This window comes from Zosterops lateralis (assembly GCF_965231275.1).
Source record: "Zosterops lateralis genome assembly, chromosome: 7".
NCBI classification, from domain to species: domain Eukaryota; kingdom Metazoa; phylum Chordata; class Aves; order Passeriformes; family Zosteropidae; genus Zosterops; species Zosterops lateralis.
In genome coordinates, this window is record NC_139767.1 from 29,554,560 (window position 1) to 29,574,272 (window position 19,713).

At 43.8% G+C, this 19,713-nt stretch overlaps 1 protein-coding gene across 1 annotated transcript in view; it reads right to left on the reverse strand.

Moving 5' to 3' along the window:
- Nucleotides 1–19,508, reverse strand: part of ESYT3 (extended synaptotagmin 3) — a gene marked incomplete at its 5' end in the record, with an annotated part of 31,353 nt that extends 11,845 nt beyond the window's left edge. Inside the window, 11 exons of the mRNA XM_083864905.1 lie at nt 191–239; nt 642–724; nt 1,253–1,426; nt 2,988–3,108; nt 5,644–5,699; nt 6,680–6,769; nt 7,357–7,423; nt 11,735–11,811; nt 12,316–12,450; nt 13,289–13,330; nt 19,056–19,508. Of these exons, the coding sequence (XP_083721031.1) occupies nt 191–239; nt 642–724; nt 1,253–1,426; nt 2,988–3,108; nt 5,644–5,699; nt 6,680–6,769; nt 7,357–7,423; nt 11,735–11,811; nt 12,316–12,450; nt 13,289–13,330; nt 19,056–19,508 (1,347 nt within the window). The remainder of the gene's footprint in view (nt 1–190; nt 240–641; nt 725–1,252; nt 1,427–2,987; nt 3,109–5,643; nt 5,700–6,679; nt 6,770–7,356; nt 7,424–11,734; nt 11,812–12,315; nt 12,451–13,288; nt 13,331–19,055) is intronic.
- Nucleotides 19,509–19,713: the final 205 nt, after the last annotated feature.

Below are 19,713 nucleotides of genomic sequence, written 5' to 3' on the forward strand. Positions count from 1 at the left end.
GTTACCAGCCTGGTCTTAAAAATGATTGTAATGGCTACTTTGGTATTATCTTTTTGTGAAAATACCACAGTGTAAATGTGCAAGGAAGCTTTAAGTATAAAGAAACACAGTAGGAGCAGAGGAGCAGTACAAATGAGTGCACGTAGGCACATACCACCAGCCACATTTAGAAATCAGCTGTGATCTTTACCTCATCAACGGTTCTGTCATTCATTACATCCACTAGGCCTATCAGCAAGCTGAAAGGCAAAAAGCAAATATTTCAATGTATATTGAGGCATACAGCATGAACCAACAAAAAAGCCCACTCTCAAGTCTGTTCCAAATAGCAACTTCTCCAATTACCCATGTATATGTGCGCAGGAATGCACTTATACTCCTGAAGTCTCCCCCTCCAAATATTTCCAAAACTAAAACAAACTTGAAATAAATCTCAAGTAACTATCATTTCTAATGGCTTCCCAGGATTCCCTGCAGCAGTGTAATCTTGTTCAACATTGGTTGCACTAGGAACTAATCATATGGCATCAATATCTGGGCAAAGGGAATCACTTCCAACAGTATTCAATTTCCAGTATGAATAATTCAGGTGTCCCACAGCAGAGGCTGCTGGACCCCTATCAAAGGTTTTGCTAATTTACCTGCCCATAAAGTCATCTTTATCTGGATCTTCATCATACAAATCCACTTCCAAGTCCTGACCAGGCACTTCATGAACAACAAACTGGAGGAGAAAGAAGTATTGATTAAAAATAAAAAGCATTCACATATACATATTCAGGCTCAGGCTGTGGAGAAGAACATGACGCTTGAGAGCTGTCTAACACATCAAGGATATTTCCTGTTTTTTCTTATGGTTAAATGCATAACAAATACAATTAGTTACAGGTAAAAATATTTCTTGCTTGCTTGTTTTTGAGCTACAAGTTAAACTCCTCAAACTGGTATCCCTAATAAGCAGAGAGGAACCAATCCTAGGGCAGCCTGCAGCTGCACTGACTGATGCATTGATTGATATTTAATGCAGTGCTTTGCACCTCCTCTAAAAACCCACACATGTAAATCAGATCAACCTGAATGACATTTCAAATTTACCATGTAAATTTGAACTTGGTTAAGGGACACAAATGCCTCAACCAAGAAACAAGGAAGTCAACGTGCCCCAGTGCAGCCAGCTAAGGGAAGGTCCTGCAAGTGCAGGGATGTGAATGGCTGTGTATCCTGCAGATGGAAAGATGAAAAGGTTCAGTACCTCAAATGTCTCATTCCAAATGGGATTAAGATCTCGGGACACCGTCTTGCTGCGATACTGCGTGGTGCCAACGCGGAGGAGAGCGTACGGATCAGACTTCCCCCTGATGGCACCAAGGAAATTGTCTTTCTGGACAAGGTTTTCAGCTTCTAGCAGATGAACCCTTATTACTCCCTGGATAAAATAAGATACAGAATTGGTCATGAAAATGCAATCTTTAGGTAATTATAATATGCTGCCTCCTAAAACTGTTTATTTCAGGCAGCAAGGGTAGTCACCATGACAGTTCTGCAAAGACACTTAGTTTGATGCAGTACATTTCCAATGACAGCTGTAATAAAACACTTTTCCCACCATTTACCTAGAGGGGGGGAAAAGCCCCCTTAAACAAATGCACAATTCAGTCTAGATAACTGTGTAGGAAATATTATTCAATGTATTATTAAATCAGAAATGTACATATGCACACAGCATTACAGCCACAGTCAAATCAAGTGTATAGATCAACTCCCACTGACTGAAGGAGGAACTAAGCACTCATTGTCAGGTTCTTATTTTATTGCACAGGAGCCATTCCACTTCAATTTAGTGATGCAAGTTTGCAACAGGGAGCATGCCTTTGTCACTCATTTATATTTATGCTCGTTAGTAAGTGTATTAGGTATTTGATGGAGGAAGGAGCTTGAAAACCTGGATATGTTGAGTATTTATGAGACTTTTTTTCTGTAACAAAGAGATGTCATCCTTCAAGTTTCCAATTTACAGCTCTTCACAGCATTAATAAAAATATTAAATAGCCTGATTCTCATTGCTTATGTATTTATCCTCTCATTTGCATGTACCACAGATCTGCAGTTACAGACTGAAGGTTTAATTGGTAAATGATCTCAGAGTACAAACAGACTCCTTATGACATGTAGAGAGGGTAGGAACTCCCACTGCACGCGCCTCTCTGTCCTGGGTTGACAGTGCTCTCTATCCCATAATCCCATATCGTGGACACCCTTGTTATGTCTAAGAAGGTGATCCGTCCCCTTTAGGGGGGGCGGGCACTGGCCTGCTGGGCTGGCTCCACTTTGGCTTTTGGCTTCCCTGCTTCTAGTCGCTTCTAGTCGCTCGCTGTATCGCAAATTTTTCTGCTAGTTTCTTGCCCTTTTCGTTCTTTTGTTTTTTCTTCCTTTCCTTCTGCCGCCTCTGTGCTCTGTTTGTTTTTTTTTTCCCTTTTCCTCTTCTCCTTCCCCCCCCCCCCCCCCCTTTAAGATTTAGGACCGGCACCCGGAGCTGATCTGGCTGGAGGAGTCCGTAGAGGATCGCCGGGGCTTGTAAAAGAAGCGGCGCGCCCCTCCCCTCACAGTAACCTGAGCTTTTTCTGTTCTTTTTTTTTTCCCTTGTGTCGGGGGGTGTTTATTCATTTGTTAATAAACCGGTTTTTTCCACTTTGTGTTCAAGAGATTCCTTCCCAAACCCAGGGTTGGGGGGAGGGGTGGTAGAGGTTTTGTTATTAGGGGATTCCTTGGAGGGTTTCCCCTAATTCAACCTAAACCAGAACACTCTCCTTCCCAAATTATGAACTATCCAACACTGCTTTTATATTTCTGAAATACTACCTACTGAAAACCCACAAGAGCTTTCAGAGCTGCTGCAGCATCCAAAGACACTAAGCTTGGATGCATCCACATGGTGGCAGCTGCACACTCAGGTAGATAAACACCATGTCACTGAAGAAACAACTCACCTGGGGGACAGGGAACCTCAAGTGGGCAATGTTCATGTTCTTTTTCAGAGGCACTGTGATCCTGTTTGGTAGAACCAGCCGTGCAGCAATGAAGTCTTGAATTAGTGAGTCTGACATTACACTGCAGGTGGGGGAAAAAGGCAACGTCAATCTCCACAATCAGTCACAACTCAAAACAGAAAAATGAAGGATAGCGGAAGGAATGGGCATTGCAAAGTGAGTGGTGCAGTCTAGTTCCCCCCAAAGTATTGTCAAGCATTAGCACAGACATCCAGGGAAACGGTTGAGTCACCATCCCTGGAAGGGTTTAAGACTTGTAAAAATGTTTAGACAGTAGTTTAGTGAAGGGCTTGGCAGTGTGAGGTTAATGGTTGGACTTGGTGACCTATAAAGGTCTTTTTCAAAGTTTACGATTCTATGAAAGAGCTGCAGAGTGGCCACTCAGCTTCAATTTAGTGGTGCAGGTCTGCAATATGGAACATCCCTGTTGCAGGGTGTGAATTTGGCTCATCATTGTAAGCGATGAACAGGAGCTTGGGCTGTGTGAAATCTTCATGCACACACCCAAACATAATAAACTCAAGTGCCTCCTGGGTTTCCTTAGGAATGACACCAGAGATGGACAAGGGGAGAAGGGACCCAGGAAGTTTCAGCATTTCACAGGGGGCTCAAGGCCTCAACATAGTTTGTTTTTAGACCTAGAAATGGCCACAGCACACAGTGCTGCCTACTCTTGGCCACCTGCTGTGACCTTTTTGCAAAATTGAAGAAGCCAGACACATTAAAAAGAAAAAAATGCCATGCTCATTTCTCAGATAAGGTTCTGGATCTTGGCAGATTTTGCACTGAAGGAAAAATTCATGAAGAAAATGAAGGAAATTGATTTCCTTCAATTTGCAAGAAGGAAAATTTCATTTGAAGTAACTGGAGATCACACTGGCTGAATTGAGGGCACTATCTTGGAGTTCAAGGAACTTTCCAGCCTAATTACTACTTGCCCATGTTTAGCTTTTCAATTCAAATCTTCTCTTTACAACTACTGTTTTTGTATGGCAGGTACAAGAAATACACAGCTATCACAGATGTCCAAGTACTCTCCAGGTGATTAATGAGAGGATTTCAACACATCACTACACACTGGCATGAGCAAAATCAATCTTAAGAGAAAAACCCAAGAGCACCAAGTATTTGAGACTCATCCTCCTGATAGACCTAGTACTTGTGAGGGTAAGACTGTGAAACGAAATTGTCCAAATTCACAGAGGAGGTTGGATTCACACATAAAGAACATAAGGAAAGTCTTCCACTTCAAATGGCAAACCAGGAACCTTGGTCAGGCTCTTGGCTTTCCTGTAAAAAAAAAAACCCACAGGAATGTCACGGAATTGTCCCCTCTCTCAAGTCTCAGGGTACACCCAACTAAACACAGCTTGTATGTGAGGACAGATGACTGTATCCAGTTCCTTTGCTATCTAAAGTGAGCCAAATCCATTTGACATGGAGGGCTCTTGTTCAACCTGTACTTCAGCCCATTCATGGTCAGGCATGTTTTTGTTCCCAGCTTTCATTGCACTGCTGAGGAACAAGCAAAGGTTTCTGTGTGCAAATCTCTGTGGGAGAACCAGGCAGTAAAAATTTAGGACACCAAATTTGCACTTAATTATATGAGAGGCTGTAGGCTGGAACACCTACATGCCTTCTCCCTGCAAGGATTAGGGAAAGCAAGTTAGAAAAGAACAGATTAATTCCTCTGATAAAAACTGGAGCTCTCAGGCTAAACTTAAGGGCAAAAGGCCACTGAGGCCTCAAATTAAGAGAAGAAGGAAACTTCTTCTCATTCAACATCAAAAGCCTTCAGAGTATCTTTAAGGCATAAACTGTCACCTAAAGTGGCCAGACACTTCCTATGAGTCTGCAAGCCATGAGCTGCAGGGGAGCAGAGAGGAACACAAGTGTCTGCATTTGCAGTGAAAGGGAGAAAAGCAATGGTAGTGTAACCCCAAGTATTTTTCTCTGGTGCAACAGAATTTTCTCCTTACACCAAAGAACAAACTGAATCCCCAATCTGGTGAAAGAGTTTGAAACAGTACTGAAACCCACTAAGATTTTCATCCTTGCTTTGCAAGTTGTATGTATGTAACCCTAACTCAAGAGGCACTGGAGAAGAGCTACACCTAAAAGGTGAGCAGATTACACAGAAAGAAAATAATTGTTCTCCTTATAAATCTGGTGCAGTTCTCTTTATCATGGATTGTACTTGAGTTTGTCAGTGAGACTGCAACTCTGTGATACCTTGCCTTTTTACACTTTACCGTAAATAAAAATAAGCAGACTGCAAGTCTAAACCTACTTCATCTACCTTTGCAAATAACTGGCACATGGGAAACAGAAGGGCTTGTTTTTTAATTTATAAGTCATTGTTTTTTGGGGGATTTACTATTTCCATCCTAAATGCAATGAAATTATTGAAACAGTTTTGACAGAACATAAAAAGAATCCTCCTCAGGTTTTGCCAAAGCCAGATATGATGGGATGAACATCAGCACAACACCTTGCACACAATGCTCTCAACAACAGCTTTGATGGTTGCTCAAGAACTAAATCTAAACTTCCAGAGGATTTTCAAAAAATAAATTAAAACAAAGTAGACACTCACTTAATCCCTGGGACATCCAGAAGGTTGCTCATGCCTGCCCAGTTGATTTCCAAATGCTACAACAAGATCAGGGAGAAAATATTATACAAATCTATTAACATTTTTCAGAATAAATGTAGAATTTAAAAGGGAAATGCTTCTAGAACAAAGCCAGATGTCTAAAGAAAGGAAAACCTTCACCATCAATTGCATCTGTACATTAGAATCAACAGTTGGTATCAATTCCCTTATTTATTTTATCTGCCATCCTGGATTGAGGGTATCACTGGAATTTAACCTGCAAGCAAAAGGAAATTCAGAGTTCAGCCCTTAGCAACAGCCACTGGCAGATGCCCAGGGGTCATGAAGGGAATTCAGCAACTCTAGTAAGACTTTCAAGTTGTTTTCTCATCCTTTCGCTATGGGTTTGGTCTATGCCCCAAGTCAGGGGGATTTACAAATATCACCGGTTTCAGGAGTCTGTATTCTTTCATGTGCCAAAATAATGCTGCTACATCTAAACATACAAACACCTCATTCAAGATCAAAAATGCATGACTTTCATGAATTCAAGCAGGGCATAAACCACAAGCAAAGCTGTGTGCTGTAAGATAACTGATTCTTACAAGACTAGAAGGTTTCTCATATTTTATTAAACCACAGTTGAGTACAAGGAACATGACCTTAAACAGGCAAGCTTTCAAAAGGCAACCATGACTGAATGGTCTCCAAAATGACTGTATTTAAAAATCTATGAATGGGAAGATCCACCAGCCAGAAACCTTGCAGAATCAGTTTCTGTGGTGCCACATAAGATGGTCCTCCCATTCTTAGAGCGAAGCGAGTGGCTGTTTAGGCACTATTTCAAAAGTATAATGTGAATTAATTCACATCCTCACAGAGTTCAAGAAGGACATTGAACAATTAGGAGTTTGTCATTTCAGCTGTGAGGTGTTCACAGCTATGCAGTTTGGGTTATCAGTGATGGACAGCTTGTGTCACCCACCAAAGACCAAGAAGCAAGAAGCCTGCAGAGAGCAGCTCACTCCTGACTCACCGGTTTCTGCATAAAAAACAAGGTCACTGCTCCTACAAAAGGTGCATCAGTTAGGAGAGGTTCCAGGATCACCCGCAACGTCCCATACAACTGCAAACAGAATGGGAAAGCTCAGTGTTAAAGTGCTCTCATGATGCAGCTTCAAAACGGTGCTTTTCAGCGATGGAGATAATTTTAGAAATTCTGCTTGAAGTAATTTTATTTAGAATTTAATAAAAACCCCCTTTTTTTCCCCAAAACCATTGCTGTTGGTATCAGGCAATGCTTTCTGTGTTTGTGGAGTCTCTCTGAAATCCTGCCATACAATGGAGCCATTTGTCTACTAGCTTGCAATATTTCAAAAACAGCTTTAATCTACACCAGTTTATGAACATCATGGTTCTTCTGAAGTTCTCTAACAACACTCTGAGCTCCTCTGAACTCCATTGGCAGCTGCTGGCCCACACATACTCAATGCTCCAGCACCGACCCTGCTTAAGGGTAACACTAGGAAGCTTAAAAGTGGAATTTAAGTGCTTTCCATGGAAGGCCTCATTTCCCCAGCCAAGAACAAGGAGATAAAGCCAATCATTCCAATAGCTGCTGGTTTCCCAGTTGAGTGTCATGACCTCCCCAGTGGGAGGTGCCACCTCCTGCCCCACACAGCCTTGAACAGACAACATTAGCACTGCACGCACCTGTACACCTTTCACGCCAAGATTAAATTTCGATATGTCCATGTGAATCTCACAGTCCCCTATGTAACTGAAAGAAAATTCTCACATTATTCCACAGTCTGCAATAGTCCCATGAGAAATTTGGGGCTGTATAGAGCATAAATGAAATCAGTTTAAGGATTGACAACATGATCCCGCAGGCAGAGATGGATTTTCAAGTGACTGAAAAAGGGAAGTTGAACAAAGGTCAGATCTCTCACAAGAGAAACCTTGCAGCCAGCTGGGATATTGATGTACCTGTAAAACATTGAAGAAACATCTGTATTTTCACGTTACTTTTCGGTTCTTAAGACTGGTGCTTGTCTGAACCAAGCTTGCTCCAAGAAGGGGACCAAGATGCTCATTCAAAATTCAAGGTCAGAGCAATTGCTCAATTCCCCTCTTACTCCCTTCTCTGCCAAAAGCCTGATTCCACCCCACACCCTGCCAACACAGCTCCCAAGCTGGTGCAGAGCCGTCCTGCCATTATTTATGGGCTTCCCACCTTGCCCACACCCAAAAATCCCATAGATCACCCTTGCCCACAACCCAAAAGCCCACTTGAAGGACAAATTTATCACTAAAAATAACCTGGTTCCCTTGAGGCTGAATTCAAAGACAACAACTTAGATCAGATTTTGGTCAGTTGCCATGGAGAACATCAGGCTTTAAATAAAGCAAATGCTGAATGCTGTGCTTTGGCAATTTGGAAAGCACCTTAGACTTTTAATAAAGTACAAACATGACCTTACGCAGAAACTCCCCAAGGACCAGACCTGTTGATGCCTCTGGCAGAAAACAATTGATGGGAGCTACCAAATTCCCTTTCAGCCCTCTGAGAAATAGCTCTGGCTGCAGACACACAAACACCCTGCAGGTAAAGCAGGGTGTAAAGGTACTGCAGCAGTGAATGTGCTGTGCTTGCTGCCTGCATGCATAACTTCACTCCATAATCAAAGGAAAAGGGCAGGAGTTCTGCTCTGACCACATGAATATGGGCAAGTAGTGCTGCAGTTGCCACAAATTCAAACTGTAATTTGCAAATAAAGATTCCCTCCCACCCCAAAAAAACATGCCAAGACCGTGTGAATTTGCCTCCACTTTTGCAAACAAAGTTCTTTGTATATTTGTTTACAGATAGTCACCTAACAGAATTTTAGGAGCTCATAACGCACAGAATAAAGCCTTTAATGTTAGAGCATTCTCATTTCTTATTTCCAACCTTGTAAACCATGCAAAAATTAATACAATCTTTCTTAAAAGCTAGTGACATAATTAAACTTACTTTATGCTTGTTAACTTCTACAGTTTTGACATTATCTTACAGGTCATTATACTGGGTGCTAATAGAGTATTGTTACAATAAAATTCTAAATGAGAAGCCAAAATTAGTTCCTCAATTTGCAGTAATTAATCCAAGAGGATTTAATTCAGCTTTTGCAAATGTCTAACACAACAAGTAAGAGCTGTAGTGCTTCAATTTACAGCCTTTCTACCTTTCCACACAGTCAAAACCTCTTCCCACTCAGTCCTAGATGTCTCTTTTCTCCAGTAAAGATGTCAGAGACGTCTTATCAGAGCCTGAGCCTTTAATTAGCCTTATGTCTCCTCATACAGGCATCGCCCCCCTGCCAGGGTGCTTAGTAGGAAGGATGAACTTCGTTCATTACTTTATTCCTCATTTCCAGTCCCAGCTGCTTGTGCTTCCATCTGCTCCTCTGTGCAGCATAACCTTGCTGTGCTCTCTGCTGTCCTGCCACAGAGCACACCTGAGCCAAACTCAAACCTTGACACTTAAAAGGCTGAGGGCTGAACCCCTCCACCCTACACAGGACTGTGCTTTACCCACTTGTGGAGGGTGGAAGAATCACCCTTTTCTCTCCTGCATCACCTGTTGCACAAGGTCATGCACATATTCCTGTGCTGTGGATGAGAACCTTGTTCAAGTTCATGTATCTGTGTCTCTTCCATACTTGGTTGGAAAATCTGGGCCCAGTGTTTATGATACAAAGGCAATCCACTGGCTGAAGGCAGAGCTGGCAAGTTTAACTAACCTGTATTGTCTGCACATCTCTTTAGAAAAAGCCTGGGCAATTCCCCACAGGCAAAGTAACTGCCCATGGGCCCCACCTTCTCATGGCTCCCCATGCTGAAAGCCCCCTTTGGCCCCACCTTCTCAAGCTCTTTTTAACACAGACCACGCTTAGTCTGCCTTTGGACTTGGGAGATGAACACACAGAATTACACAAAGTAGAGAGATAAGGAAACGTAACCAGGCAACACAGGGTATGAGAAAAGCCAGATCACCTCTGCCTTTCCCCTCTCCCTGTGCAGTCAGGCTTCTGGGGGCAGGTATCCCATTTTCCTCAAGACTGACAGGTTTCCAAAATGCTTTCAGTTTCTTCTTAGAGCCTACAAACTTAGTTATCCCAAACTCCACTAAAGCTCAAAGTATTGTTGCACATTTCTTTTTACTTCTTTCATCAGACAGAGGCTGTCTTTGCAGCTCTCAAAACTTGACAGGAAGTCAGAGATTGTTTTCTAAGAGTAAATTGCAATCAATGAATTTTTACAGGTGCCAATTATTAAACTATTCTCCTATGACATCTCATGTAATGTAAATGCCACAGAACATCAAGCAAAAGAAAATTCTGAACATTTCCAATGAAAAATGCTTATGAATACTAAATCATATTAATGAAATAGGAAGAAACTGGATTGCAAGGTGTTTTTCAGGGAGGTAATAGTGCTTTCAAATACTCTGATGATTATAGCCTATGATTATATGGCTATGCAGCAGCTCAGGCAGCATCACAATTAGTAGAAAGGAAAGCAGCTGTAGGAAGTCAAGTGGCTACACTTGGACAATTCCTCTTTTGGAAAATGGAATATAAAGTTCTTCCATATGGGACAGTCAAGACTATAACAGGACAGTGCTCTACACAACCATTCCCAATGCTCTGATGCTACAGCCATGTAAGCTGCTGTTAACAGATTTAGGTAAAGCAGCCTCCCAAGCTCTTTTGGTAACTTCATGCATTACCAGATATGCATCCCTGACTCTGTTAACAACTACAGCCCACACAAATAAGGGACCTCCAAGTGCTGTTTTTCACACTTGCCAAAGTAAAGGATGCATCAGCTCGGTTTAGGTTATCAGCATCAGCATGAGGAACAGAAGTGCTTGGCCAGTTTGGAGATGTAGATGGGTCTGCCAGAGGGACAGGAATGTGGAGGTGGGGGAATCCCTCTGCAGAGGATTGTCAAAAGACAGTGAAAATGAGCATGTGGGAGAAGCAGTTTAGCAGAGAACAAGAGCAACCTTCTGCAAGGCTTAAAAGGCATCAGATCTCTCAATCTCAACATGGAAAGCACAAATGTTTTGCCAAAGGCCCTAACACTGACCTAGGTATTACAAAGAGCACTTTGTCAACAGCACTGAAACACCTGACTGAAAATCAAGGATGTGAATTTACAGGGAGTGATGATGCTCTGCCAGGGCTGGGGATGCTGCCACACCACTGCCACATTAAGCAGCAGGCCCAGCTCTGAGGAGCTCTATGCTGTTGCCAAGACAGTCCATAATTTCACAGCTTCTTCGTGGCACTATCACAAAAAGCCATTTCTATTAGACAGCTCAGTCACCCACTAAACTTACAGAGCCACAGCAGCATGTAAATGGTAATTCCCCCAGTAATTCCATTCTCCAGGGCTAAACCATGAGAGAGTTTAGCTCTGTAATGGCTCTGATGTAAACAAAACACACAAGTTCATTCAAAACAACCTGGGAGGTATTAAATGTTTTATCTAATTTTCTTGTTGTTGTTAATAGAACCAGAGGCAGTATTCTGCTCAGAGAACAGCTGTAATCAAAAAAACAAATGTGTTGGATGGCACATAGAACAAATGATGACTAAAATAGAGGATTAATCTAGAGGAAGGAATTAAAAAATAAACAGTGCAAGTAGTTCTGGAAGAACTGGAGAGGTTGGACTAATGAGAAACCATAGTGGGCAAGACAGACTGAACACCTCCAGTTCTGAGAGCTTTCCTGAGAACAAGAAACACAGTTTGAAAATTTGGGTTCTCACTGCCATCAATGGCAGAGCCAAGGGACACATTCTTATACCCATGGCAGCTGTGATGAGCCAGAGCAGGTAATACTCAGAGCTGTACAGGTTATTTCTGGTCTAGAAACTGATGCACAGTTCATTTCTGTAACTATTGAGGACATCCAGCTGGGAGACAGATAATCTCACATCATTCTAGGCTCATCTTAGTGCACCATGCCCAGTCCAGCATGACACATACACAGGCAGTAAGTTGAGAACCATCAACATAATCAATGATGCAATGTTACCAGATCTGCAGGTCCAGGGTAACCTGTCTTCTATCAATTTCTTTGGTGTAGGCTTTTATTCCATTAATTCTAGGGCACTGAAATAGAAACAAGATACAACATAGTCAACATCTGTCAAGCTAAGCACAAGTGTAAAGTCCTACTCACTTTGATTAATTTGAGCACAGAAGCATTAATTAAACACTTTGCAAAACTGCATATAAAATATGAATATATCACACTTTTTTATTTTTTTTTAAAGACAGAACAGCCTTGACAGCTCTCAAACACAGGGCTAGTTGCAAGTAGCCCTAGGCCATCCTGCAAGCCTTAGAGAGCACTGAAAACTCCTGTTTTGCAAGGGTACAACAGGAATAAATATGCATATGGTCCTTTTTTTTTTTAATCTCCAGTCCCAGGATTCTGACAGCAAGTGGGAAGAGATGTGTGTCTTTCCTGAGTGATCCTTCCTTCATGGTGAAGATGCTCAAGTCAACACGAGGAGGGAGCAATGCTATTACAGAGCTGAACATCTCACTCCCCTTGCACCTGAACTTTTCAGAAAAGAGTGAACCACAAATGTTACAAAAAATTCCCCCTACCTTCTCGCCAAAGTGGATCTTGGTAAAGGTGCATGTTTTCAGATGTACACTCTTTGCTCTGATTTTTGGTTCAAGAACTTCTTTAAATGTTTTTTCCATGATTGTTCCAAAGTACGGCCAAGCCTGTATGAGGACCTAAAGAATGGCAAAAGCAGGAACACACTGAAGATTCTTTGAGTAAGACACTTTTTGTTGAGAAACAGACACACCCATTACAGAACCCTGGCTATTAACATCTGTCCTTTAAAAATACCAAGTCACTTTTGTGCACTTAAGTCATCCCTACGGAAGAATCTATCTCTGTTCCTCAGAACTGGAATTTGTTTCAGGAACTGGAGGGTGCGTTTCCAGCACCATAGAGACTGCTTCTAACCATAGGAGCCAACAAAGGCCAGGGTTAAATTTATGAAGTACAATAGTCCCTAATTACTCTAAAGTGTCACAGTGTTCCCTGAAGTTAGGTTTATTTAAAGAGGACTGAGATCAGCTTTTATACAAAAAAGAAAGTTCGCTTAAAAAAACACCAAAAAAGAGGATAGTCACTGGACGCTAATTTGCAAGTTCAGCTGTTTTGCTTTGAGAGGTTGACCACACCTGCTGATGGGAGCATTTGCCTCAGTGCTTTCTGGGAACCTTCCTGGTAAGAGGAGATACCAGCAGGTTTGCTAAAATAATAATAATAACATACACATGTATGCATCCATATATACAGATAAACACTGACTTTTTCCTTTTAGTCTCAGAATGAAGTGTTGTTGAATTTATTGAACTTGTATCAACCAGGTTCAGGTTGGCTCAATCTCAGTGGCAACCCCACACTTAAGTGGCTCCACACTTCAGTACAGACACTGATACAATTGAGCCAGAACTGTAGTAACTTGATAACTTTCTCAGACTTATCCCACAGAGTTTGGATGGGGGGGATGCAGCTCAGAGCAGGTGGCCTCACCAGCTGGAGTTCAGAGCTTCTCACCTTGTTCAGCCACTCCACTCGTTCAACATCAGGGAAGTGAACCTGAATGCAAAGAAAAATAAAGTGAGTGCCACGTGCAATCTGTTTGAGCACTGTGCAACATTTGCAAAAGGTAGCATGGAGTGTGAAACAAGTTTTAGAGTAAGCTGAGATCCTTCTGCCTTCATACATATACCCTTTATAATTTACTACCTCCTTGAAAAATTGTAAAATGCAAATAAGCCGGTAAAAAATAGTAAAAGACAAAAGAACCCACGTGCAGTGATGTATTGGTATGCCTCTGGGCACATTTACATGATTAAAGCAAGTGTCACATCCTGCTCATGATGTAAAGCAGCATTAGATTTCTCATCCCTCTCTTTGTCATGCCTTGGGAAGCCACAAGAACCTACTTCTCTTGAAGATCATGAGCTGTGCAGGACCTGTTTCCTGTACACGCTGGTCATCTCAACCAGGACACCACACTTTGGAAAATGAGAAGCTGCTTGGGAAACTCAGTTTATTGGTTGTGGCAGCATTTCTCCACTAATATCAACATGGTGCCAGTGGCTTCAGGGAAGAGAAGCCCTGTAAGAGTCCAAGGCTATTAGCATACACTGTCATGTGTAACAGTGCAGTGTTTTCACCTCTCAGAGCTTTTTAAGATGGTAAGGACAAATTAAAATGAAATAGTCACTTATACATTGTGTTTTCAAGTTAGAAATACCAAATGCCAACAAGAAGTGTATATGGCCTTTACAAAATCCTGACAGTTCCCTTAAGTGATGACTTGTTTAATCACCATCGGGACAATTGGGTCTGAGACCACTCTCAAGTAACTGATCTCTCAGACCCCAGCAAGAAGCTGCCGAGTGAAGAGTTACAATCACCTCACTACAATCACACATTAAAACCTTATGGATGTGCTATTTGCAGCTGGTGTTACAAGCTGGTAACAGGTTACTGCAGAGGGGAAGGACACTGCAGCAGCTTCTCAGAATAGACATTAGAGCACCTGAATACAAAGGGGATCTGACTGTCATCTAGCCTGACAATAGTAATTGGGTAGGACAATACCACCTCTTACAAGAGCTGTGAATTACACTTTTCAGGCAAAGGCTTACTGTTCATCAGCTTTCAGAGAGGTGCTCAAAGATGTTTGGATGGAATGGATAGTAGTCTGGTTTTTCGTATAGCTTCATATATGATTGAAGAGCCCATTTTCCTTGCTCAAATAATGTTTCAAATTATCTCATTTAAAAACCTCAAAGTAATATTACTATATTCTTCGTAAGAAATTTCTTTTGATGCTCTAAATAGCAGCTTTTCCCTTAAATGAGACAATATAAGTTCACTGAAACGTCAGTCTGCACAGGTCTATTTGCACAGTGAAGCAAGAATTCAGCACCAGAAGGGACAGAGAAACTGCTGCTAACATTTTACACTGAGGCAGATTATGTGAATCAGGGGACCTCCACTTCACCTGCCAGCCTTTCATCTTCCACCTAAAGGTTCTCCACCAGGGCACATAAATCCTGGGTTCTCAGCTCCAATGTATTTGCCAGGTACCAAGGTCCTGCAGCACTTGGGCCACAGCTTGGGATCAGATGTAGAAGGATAGAGCAGGGATGGAAGTAGCATGGTGAGCTTGTTCTCCAAAACATCTTACAGACAGGAGAGGGATGTGACCCAAAAGAAAGGACAGGACAATAGTTAGGTTACCTCTTCCCAGTGAGAAAGTCACAGCCCATATGTGCAGGGGAGAAATGTGGGCCATTATAAACCACTAAGGTTGTCTGGGATTATTTGCTAGAGGCACGGCTCTTAGAGACTTGAAAAAGCAAAGAGGAGCACCAGAAAAGAGGCAAAAAACACGAGAATGAGGCTGTAGGTAGACCCAACTTAAGAAAAAGTAAAATTTAATTTATTATTTGTGCCACAGACACCTGAACCACCAACAGCCCACAGCAAACACCCAAAGCAACTGCAGTGAATCACACTGCACCGTGTCACACCTCAGATGCTGTGATAACAGACATCTGTGGTATATTTTCACCCCACCTGACACCCCCTCATTCAGGTGTCTCGCAACCCAGCTCCTACCCAGGGACTTGGTGCCTCAGTTGCCTCTGACAGATGGAAGGAATGGCACTGCTGGAGCTCAAGGGCTGGGACCAAAGACCACCAGGGGCTCTTGGGCTGACACAATTGGGCTTGCAGAGAACACCTCAGAAACTGGCTGATTACATGACTCTGGTGAAAAACAGCTTTCTGCCCTTCATGACAGGCCACCAAATTTCAGTGGGGTCTCAATACCAAAGTTCAGCTCCACTCAGTGGTATGAACTAAACGAGCAGTTCTGTGAGGAAGCAGAGCTTGGTATCCAGGTGTTGCAACTGCATTATCCACTGTGTAGTAAGACATAAGCTCTGAGCAAGTCCTTTCCTACCCAGGGGGTATCCCCATAACATGCATGCTAGCATGCATTTCACACGGCTAGTTCAGCCCAGCGACACCACCAAGCTCTCTTCTTGACTCAACCATTTATTCCAAGAATTTAATGTATCCTAATATGTTTTGAAAATAAAACTATCTGCAGTTCCATACTTCTGAACCATGTGCTCTGGATTTCAGACTCACTTCTGGCCCTTGCTGCTGGTGAGAGCTCCACCAGCAAGGTCTTGCCCTGAGTTTGTCATCAGTACAGCACAGGTAGGAGGAGCCCAAAACACTCCCACTGAGCCCAGAACCAGACACCAAGAGCTGCCAAAGTTAATACTGACACAGAGTAAGATTTAATCCTGTAGCCTTGGGCAAGTCCCACTATCAGAATCAGTTTTAACAATCTACAAAAGCAGGCATACTTCTTGCCAAAGTTTAAGGAACGCAGCAAAAATTACTTAGCATTTGAAAAGAGCTTTGAAGATCAAAAACACTAAGTAAGGGGCAATTACTAACAGGTAAAGAAAATGTGTAAATTCTGCATGGCTCCACCTTGCCCTGGAGCAAACCACACCAAGGATCACAGCAACAACAAAACCCATGTCTGACAACAGCACCATTCTGTTCAACACAGCAATCTATCCATCAGGGTTTGGCTTGGTTCTGTGCTTGTTTGTTTCGGGTTTTGTTGGGGATTTTGGTGTTTTGTTTGTTTCTTTTTACAAAAACCCAGGAATTTTAGCTATTCATACAGGAGGAAAAAAAAAAAGTTTTTTGCATGAACAAGGACTTAAAAGGCAAAGTTTAAAAAAGGACAGGTCTGTACCCGGTAGTATTTTGCCTCGTAAAAGAAGTTTAGCATCAGGAAGAAACGCAGCATACTTGGATTCTGCCATGTGCAGCCAGATAACCAGTGGTAAAAGCAACACAGAGCAGTCACCACAACCCCAGGAGCTGGAATGAAGGTGGAAGCCTGGCTACCTCTGCTCTGAGCACTGCCTGCTTGTAGAGAAGTCACGCTAAAGGCTGAAGTCAGGTCTCACCTCTCCAAGATATGGATCTGGCCGTGCCTGTCATGAACAGATTTCCAGCCTGGTTTCCTGAGGAAGCACAGCCTGCCCACTTACACTGTCTAGCACAGGAATGTGCCTATTCCAAACTCACTGGCTGGTTTCAGCCAAGAAATTGGTGCTGCGAAACAATCCTGCAAATTCCCCAAAACAGATGGTTGAGCAGATTAGGGAAACCCTCCCAGCATCCCCCCTAAAGGAAAGGCTGCACTCTACCAGGACTGCACTGTACCAGGACTGAGCAGAACCTGAGCCAATTTAAAGAAGTCACTTCCTAGGGAGAACAATTTGTAACCAACAGCACAATCAATGATTGCTCTTAACTCCTCACTGGATGGATCCCCTTCATTTTATCACAGACCACATGAAGTGACAAAGATTCACGAATCCCAAACACTGCCATCATTTCACACCTTCAGAACCTTTTCCAAGATTACAACACTGGAAATCCAAGCCATGCTCCCCTTGGACTGTATTCCTACTGCCACCTCTGTGTGACAGGAGAGAAGAACTCAGCAGGCAGTTTTAGAGCACCCAAGTGAAGGTCCATGAACATTGAAAGGCAAACACAAAAGATAAAAAAGACAACACCACAGAGAATAAACTGAATTGACATCAGGTGAGAATCAGCCTCCAAGATGGGCACATGGATGAAGTAGATCAAATAGAGGATGGGGATGGAAGGAAAATTAAAAGTGAGGAGTTAAAAAGCATCAAAGACAAGTGTAGTGTGGAAGCAAACACCCAACTGATGAACAAAAGTTACCCACACACAAAAGGAAAGGAAGTGGCAATATAGATGAAACTAAAAGCACACCGTGCAGCCCCTTTATCATCAGGTCCTACATCCTGCCTCCCAGGAGTAAGGTCCAAGAATTCACAAGTCACGAGTCAAACCTCTGGAAAGAGTCTGACTATCATCTCTATGAGCACATGCTGGGCAGTGGGAGATAGAAATGAGAAACCCCCTAAACTTTCCCTTATCCTGAAGAAGGCTGAACAGCCCCAGGGCGTCAGACACCAGGTGCTCCAGCCCCTGACCATTTCAGTGGCCTCTGCTGCAGTCTCCCCACTAGCCCAAACCTCTCCTGGGTTGGGGCACAGGGTGCTCTCCCTGCAGCCTTGTGAAGGCCAAGTCCAGGGCAATCAATAATGGACCACCTGCTCCCACACTAATGAAGCCTGAAACTTTCAACCACAAAACCTAATGGAACTTTTTGGATTTGTGTGCACTGTGGGAGCAAGCCTGATTTTTCAACAGTGACTAAGAGGCTCAATTTCTGGTTACAATGATTCAGGGCACTTGAGGATAAAACACAACACTGCTCTCACAGCATCAGGGCAAGAGCTGACACCACCACATTCATTAACGCCCTGAATAGGGTTTTTTTACACTCTGTCAATACAAACAAGTAGAAACCTCATTCAGAGACAGACTTTTGTGCCTGGCGGGAGGGAACTTGTGCAGGGAGCTGCATCAGCCCTGGCAGGAGACCCTGGGCTCCCTCCTCAGAGCTGCCAGCTGCCTTCATTTCCCACAGAATTAAGGAGAGCCAAGTGCTGTAGGCTATATAAAAGTTTGCCGACTGTAAATGCCTCCATGCAACACTCTTTACAAGGAAAGCATTTCCCTACCAGTCCCTGACATATTTTTAAATGCTAAGCAAACGACGATAAAGAAGAAAGACCCATCATCCTTTCCATTGGCCAATCACAGCTGCCCAAGACAGAATAAAATGTGCAGGCAAAAATTCTAGTCCCTTCACTTTGAAACATAGAGTGACTAGAAACAAATGTGAACAAGAGGGGTTGGCCTTCTGTACCATCCACAGATGAATCCTTAAAATCAAATATTTGGGTTTTTAGCAGGAAGAGAATATTATGTTTATGTATTTTTTGTGTGTTTTCAAATGACACTAAAGGGGAGAAAAATCTGCTGGATGAGAAAGTCTAAAATAAGTATCCTTAACAGCAAAATACCTGCAATGCAACAATATATATTTGAAGGGAGGCGTCTCCGGCGACACACCAGCCTGTTTTACACACCCACTTACAGCACATCTCCCGGGCTAACACAACTTCTAGTTTAATCCTCGCTTTCCTGAGCAAGACTTCAAAATCAAAGATACTACTGCTCGACCCAAGGTATCACCGCCGCCCCCTCGGCAGCTCAGCTCGCTCCGGGACAGCCCTCTCTCCATCCCGCTCCCTCCGCCCGGGTCCGCCGGGCCCCGCAGCATCCCCGGCGCGGGGGGAACCTCGCGGTGCTCACTCACCCAGGCCGGCAGGTGCCGGGCGGCCAGGCCCCTGCACACCGCCTCCCGCTCGTCCTCCAGCAGCGCCAAGGCGGCGGCCAGGCGGTCGCGCTTCCCTCTCCGGATGAGTCCCCAGCAGAGCCACAGCGCCAGCGCCAGCAGCACCCAGCTGCCGCTCAGCCCCAGGTACCCGGCCAGGTACACGGGCCCGAGCCACAGCAGCGCCCGCGCCGCGGACGAGAGCAGCAGGCGCGGCAGCGCGGCGGGGCGGGGGGCGGCCGTGCGGTGCATGGCCCCGGCCACGGCCACAGCCACAGCCACAGCCAGGCAGGGTCGCCCCTGCCGAGTGCGCTCCCCTCGCGCCGCCGCCGCCACCGCGGCTCCTTCGCCCGCCCGGCCCCGCCCCAGCCCCGCCGCGCCGCCCTCCCGGCCAGCCCGGTACCCCGGCGGAGTCACCGACACCCTGTGACCCATCGTCACGGCTGGATGTGGAATGACACAGAGCACGCACCACCTGTTGGTTCTGGACACTTGCTGCTTTCGTTCTTCTTTGGCGCTTTCTTCTCTTTCGGTTTTGATGGGGATGCTGTGGGAGTTTAGATTCGGAAATGTTGATAATCATGGGGTCGTTGAATCATAGGATCATCAAGGTTTGGAGGAGACCTTTAAGATCAACAAG